The 6,355-nt window shown below is 42.2% G+C and overlaps 1 protein-coding gene across 1 annotated transcript; it reads left to right on the forward strand.

Annotated features, from left to right (window-relative positions):
• Positions 1–875: 875 nt before the first annotated feature.
• Positions 876–2,084, forward strand: LOC311119571 (beta-1,3-galactosyltransferase 1-like; the record flags this gene model as incomplete). The annotated part of the gene is made up of 1 exon (XM_084194247.1): positions 876–2,084. One exon carries the CDS (start codon positions 876–878, stop codon positions 2,082–2,084), a length of 1,209 nt encoding a protein of 402 aa, XP_084050373.1.
• Positions 2,085–6,355: the final 4,271 nt, after the last annotated feature.

The following is a 6,355-nucleotide window of genomic DNA, read 5'->3' on the forward strand; positions in this document are numbered from 1 at the left end:
AAGGCAACAAAATAGGAAAAATGCCAAGGGGGGGTGAATACTTTCGCAAGACACTCTACCTTTTTTCCACGCTTTAGAGAATCACCGCGGTTCATCTAAATGTAACGATATCAGAGAACACAGCTTCTTCTAAGTGGTAAGATCTACACAATGTAATAATTGATGTAGAAGTAATTAAATTCAAATGCTTACAGCACAAATATACAATACCCAACTTTGCTGTTGTCAAGAATAACGTTATATTGTTGTTGAATACATAATGCTTACATAAACTAAGAGGTTTTGGGATTTCAAAATAGATTGGCAAAATGTCTGATCTATCAATCTACAAGCTGAATACTGTGTTCTTTCTGACTGTAGGATTGTAGAATTGCTTCAAATCATCAGCACTCACTTTACTATGAACAGACTATTTAACTCATCTTCTTAGAGGACTGAATCTGCTGTGTATAGACTATTTAATAAATCTTCTTAGAGGACTGAATCTGCTGTGAATAGACAATTTAATTAATCTTCTTAGAGGACTGACTCTGCTGTGAATATACTATTTAATCAATCTCCTTAGAGGACTGAATCTGCTGTGAATAGACTATTTAATCAATCTCCTTAGAGTACTGACTCTGCTGTGAATAGACAATTTAATCAATCTCCTTAGAGGACTGACTCTGCTGTGAATAGACAATTTAATCAATCTCCTTAGAGGACTGACTCTGCTGTGAATAGACTATTTAATCAATCTCCTTAGAGGAGTGACAACCCTAACCATACCATAAATCCAAAAGTGACTTGCTATTAAAGACTGCTGAGCTTGTTTTTGGTTAGTTACGATTTACCTTCATTTTCTTTTTTTTCCTAGTGACAAAGATCCTGAGGTAATGGTCACTCGTTGGCGGACGTGCACTAAGTTCTTCCTGGTACTGGTGTTTCTGTGTGTCATATACTATGCCCTGCTGGAACATCCCTACTACTCCAACCATCCCTTCCAGCGTCCCCCTTCCTGGAGGACTCCAGACCCTACAAGGGAAGACGAACTGTCATCCGAGAGCATCAGTCCTACTACTAATGATGAATCAACGTATTATACGGAAGCTGAAACACCAGACAACAAGGACACACCTACAGTATATGTTGAAGCAGAACCACAAGCTGAATTAGAAGATTACCTGGACACAATATCCATTCAGGACTGGCCATCAATAACACTGGCCACTGGACTGGCCATTGCTGTTCCATATGTGTCCCCAGGACTGTACCATGTAGAATACCCATCAGAGTACCACTTCATCCTGGATGAGCCGGAGAAATGCCGGGAGCAGAACCCCTTCCTGGTTCTGGTGGTGCCAGTGGCGCCCTATAACAGGGAGGCTCGTGACGCTGTCCGCAGTACTTGGGGCAGTCAGAACCTGGTTTTCGGCAACAAGGTGCATCTGTTCTTCCTGCTGGGACTGCCGAGTGGAGAGGGGACAGAGCAGCACCAGGAGAAGGTGCTGCAGGAGAGCAAAGAGCACCAGGATCTGCTGCAGAGCGACTTCATAGACAGCTACAAAAACCTGACCATCAAGACCATGATGATGATGGAGTGGCTGAGCTCTCGCTGCCCCAACGCCTCCTACGCCATGAAGATCGACTCAGACATGTTCCTCAACGTGCACAACCTGGTTTACATGCTGCTTCTACATTCTCCCAAGCAGAACTACATGACTGGAATGGTGGCAATTGGTGCAGCGGTTCTTCGGGACCCGAGCTCCAAATGGTACCTTCCTCATGAGGCTTTTCCTGAACCAGTATACCCACCTTATTCTCTGGGCCTGGGCTATGTCTTCACCTTAGACCTCCCCAGGAAGCTGGTGGAGGCGTCCAGGCATGTTAAAGCCATCTACATAGAGGATGTGTATCTGGGACTGTGTATGAGACACCTGGGCATTCGGCCTACTAACCCACCGATTGACAACCTCTTTCAGGGTTATGCTGAGGCCCAGGACCGCTGTCACTACATGGCTGTTATCACAACCATCCTCTACACTCATCAAGAGCTTCTGGACGTATGGAGAGACTTACACCAACCTGGGCCTGTCTGTTATTGAAAACAACACTCTGGGAAAGACAGGTAGCCTGGAGGTTACAATCTCGGAGCTGACAAAATGACAAATCTGTCGCTGTGCCCTTGACCAAGGCACTTAACCCCAATGCTCCATGGGTGCTGGTCAATGGTGTCCCTGGCCGTGACCCCATTCCCTGTGGGTGTCTTGGGGGGAGTTGGGATATGCAAGAAACACATTATCATAAGCACCCCTCATATTATTTCAAGGCCTTTGTGCACACAGTGTGTGTTTTTTCTTACTGACGTTCAGAGTCTAGAACCGAAAACGCAGTCACAGCTCAAACAACATAACCAAGACAAAGTCACAACTCAAACAACACAACCAAGACAGTCACAGCTCAAGCAACACAACCAAAGAAACAGTCACAGCTGAAACAAAACTACCAGGACAGTCACAGCTCAAACAACACAACCAAGACTAAGTCACAGCTCAAACAACACAACCAAGACTAAGTCACAGCTCAAACAACACAACCAAGACAAAGTCACAGCTCAAACAACACAACCAAAGACACGGTCACAGCTCAAACAACACAACCAAGAAAAAGTCACAGCTCAAACAACACAACCAAAGACACAGTCACAGCTCAAACATCACAACCAAAGACACAGTAACAGCTCAAACAACACAACCAAGACAAAGTCACAGCTCAAACAACACAACCAAAGACACAGTCACAGCTCAAACAACACAACCAAAGACACAGTCACAACTCAAACAACATAACCAAAGACACAGTCATAGCTCAAACAACACAACCAAAGACACAGTCACAGCTCAAACAACACAACCAAGACAAAGTCACAGCTCAAACAACACAACCAAAGACACAGTCACACCGCAAACAACACAACCAAGACAAAGTCACAGAAAAAACACAACCAAAGACAAAGTCACAGCTCAAACAACACAACCAAGACAAAGTCACAGCTCAAACAACACAACCAAGACAAAGTCACAGCTCAAACAACACACCCAAAGACACAGTCACAGCTCAAACAACACAACCAAAGACACAGTCACAGCGCAAACAACACAACCAAGACAAATTCACAGCTCAATCAACACAACCAAAGACAAAGTCACAGCTCAAACAACACAACCAAAGACAAAGTCACAGCTCAAACAACACAACCAAAGACAAAGTCACAACTCAAACAACACAACCAATGCACAGTCACAGCTCAAATAACACAACCAAAGACAAAGTCACAGCTCAAACAACACAACCAAGACACAGTCACAGCTCAAACATCACAACCAAAGACAGTCACAGCTCAAACATCACAACCAATGACACAGTCACAGCTCAAACAACACAACCAAAGACACAGTCACAGCTCAAACAACACAACCAAAGACAGTCACAACTCAAACAACACAACCAAGACAGTCACAGCTCAAACATCACAACCAAAGACACAGTCACAGCTCAAACAACACAACCAAAGACACAGTCACAGCTCAAACAACACAACCAAAGACTCAGTCACAGCTCAAACAACACAACCAAAGACTCAGTCACAGCTCAAACAACACAACCAAAGACACAGTCACAGCTCAAACAACACAACCAAAGACTCAGTCACAGCTCAAACAACACAACCAAAGACTCAGTCACAGCTCAAACAACACAACCAAAGACTCAGTCACAGCTCAAACAACACAACCAAAGACTCAGTCACAGCTCAAACAACACAACCAAAGACGACAGTCTCAGAGTTTTGAGGTGACTAAAAGCCACAGACAGGAAGGTGCAGGCAGAGACAATGCGACTTCCCCTGTCATTGACTGTAAAATGATGTCAGCGTTTGTGAGACAAAAATAGTGCATTATATAGGGGATAAAAAGTAGTGCCCTATATAAGGGATAAAAAGTAGGGCGTTATATAGGGAATAGGGTGCCATTTGAGATGCGGACACTGAGACAACACTACACAAGGATGAGAATGATAAACAACACTGATAATTTGGTTCACAGTAGTTTACAGACAGATCAGGATTGCCCTGTTTGAGAGAATTTCTAGAATGGTGTATGTACTCTGAAATAAAGTATTTTTTTTATACAACTGGATATGAATGATTGTAGACGTAGGCCTACATCAAATATTAGTCTATGTAGCCTATTTGTTTACCACTGTCAAGAATGGGAAGCAATTTTCGTTTTAATATATTGACTTAGTTTTCATCCTGTATTTGAATATATACGTGGTTTGTTCCCAACATCCATGTGCTCTTTAAGATGTAGGCTAGGTCTCCACACTCCCCTTGGTCAACAGGGCTTGGTTGTTTGCCCAACAGTCCTGTTTCAAGTTCCCTGAACTAAATCCATGAAGACACATTCAGCCAGGCAGTTGCCTAGAAACACAGCCTGGTCTCATAGACTAGACGTAACATAGTACATGTAAAAACGTCACGTTCAAATGAGTACGTTATGTTGTGTTTGGTGTGGTATGGTTACATAGGACAGAAGGTTATGCAAGTCAAAAAACGAAAGGAGGGTGGTTGGTCGGGGTGGATAGGTGTGCGTATAACGTGAACGTCTAGCAACCCAAAGATGATTGGAATTTCATCATGGATTAGCAACTTTTCAACTGTTTACTACTTTTTAGCTACTTTGCAAATATTTAGCATGTTAGCGTACCCTTCCGCTAACCCTAACCTTAACCTTTTAGCTAACCCTTCTCCTAACCATAACCTTAACCCTTTAACCTAACATCTAACCTTAACCCTAACCCCTAACCCTAACCCCTAACCTAGCTAACATTAGCCAGCTAGCTAACATTAGCGTTAGCCACCTAGCCACTTAGCTAACGTTAGCCACAACAAATTGGAATTCGTAACATTTCATAGGTTTTGCAATTTCCAACATATTGTACGTTTTGCAAATTCGTGACATATTGTACTTTTTGAAAAATTCGTAGCATATTACATAAATTGTAACTCGTAACATACGAAATGGATGATGGACATTACATTTTACATTTCAGTCATTTAGCAGACGCTCTTATCCAGAGCAATTTACAGTTAGTGAGTGCATACATTGTTTTTTTGTGGGGGGGTTTTCCATACTGGCCCCCCCCGTGGGAATCGAACCCACAACCCTGGCGTTGCAAACGCCATGCTCTACCAACTGAGCTACAACTGAGCTACATCCACAAATCAATACATACCATAAATACATACCATACGAAACGCAACATATCATACTAAATGGAGTGACTCTGATTTATTTACAGAATAATACGAAACGCTTTGATACCAGGGTGAGAAACAAGGTAATGAAGAGAGTCCCAAATAGTCCTTAAACAGTCTGGTCACATGGGGCCTCATTTAAAAACGTAGCATACACATAACATATGACCCAACTGCACCAGTTTTCACGCAAAAGTTGGCATTTATAAAAACTAAAATTGACGTGAGCATGTGCTTATCCTCCTGCCACCTTTAGACCATGCATAGGCAAAGTTAATTTACCATTAGTTAGAAGAGCAAAAAATATATATTTATATTTGTTGCAGAATAAACGCCTCGCCTTTTCTGACTGTGATGGTTTTATTCTCTATTTCAGTATTTTGCTCAATGCGATCGGATCAGAAGGGGAGTTTAACAGCGGAACAGACGGTTCACGTTTTCCATTGAGGTCTAGGCTACGTCTGAATACTGTAATTTCACATTTCTCGAGTAGACAATATTTCATGAATAAACACAATACATATATCATAACCATTGCAGAATAAATTCCTCACCTTTTCTGGCCATGAGTTCATTTATTTATTTTATTTATATTTATTTTAGTCATTTAGCAGACGCTCTTATCCAGAGCGACTTACAGGAGCAATTAGGGTTAAGTGCCTTGCTCAAGGGCACATCGACAGATTTTTCACCTAGTCGGCTCGGGGATTAGAACCAGCGACCTTTCGGTTACTGGCACAACGCTCTTAACCACTAAGCTACCTGCCGCCCGAGTTCATATTCCCGAAGTAGCCATGCTCATCTCTCATTTCATTTGGCCTATTAGATTGGCTGTTATAATTTCAAGTTTTTTGCTCTATCCGAAAGGGAGCGCGGTTTATAACATACAGTAGAATTTTAACAGGTGAACAGACGGTTGATCTTTTGCATTGAAGTGTGTACGCTACACTGTAAGTAGGCCTACTGTAGTTTTCTATTTTTTTCCCCAAGTAGACAAAACAGTATTGAATTCAAACGATATGTTTACAGGTCCACAACAATTTGCAATTGATTTTGTCT

Source organism: Coregonus lavaretus (genome assembly GCF_964263955.1).
Source record: "Coregonus lavaretus genome assembly, contig: HAP1_SCAFFOLD_861, whole genome shotgun sequence".
NCBI lineage: Eukaryota > Metazoa > Chordata > Actinopteri > Salmoniformes > Salmonidae > Coregonus > Coregonus lavaretus.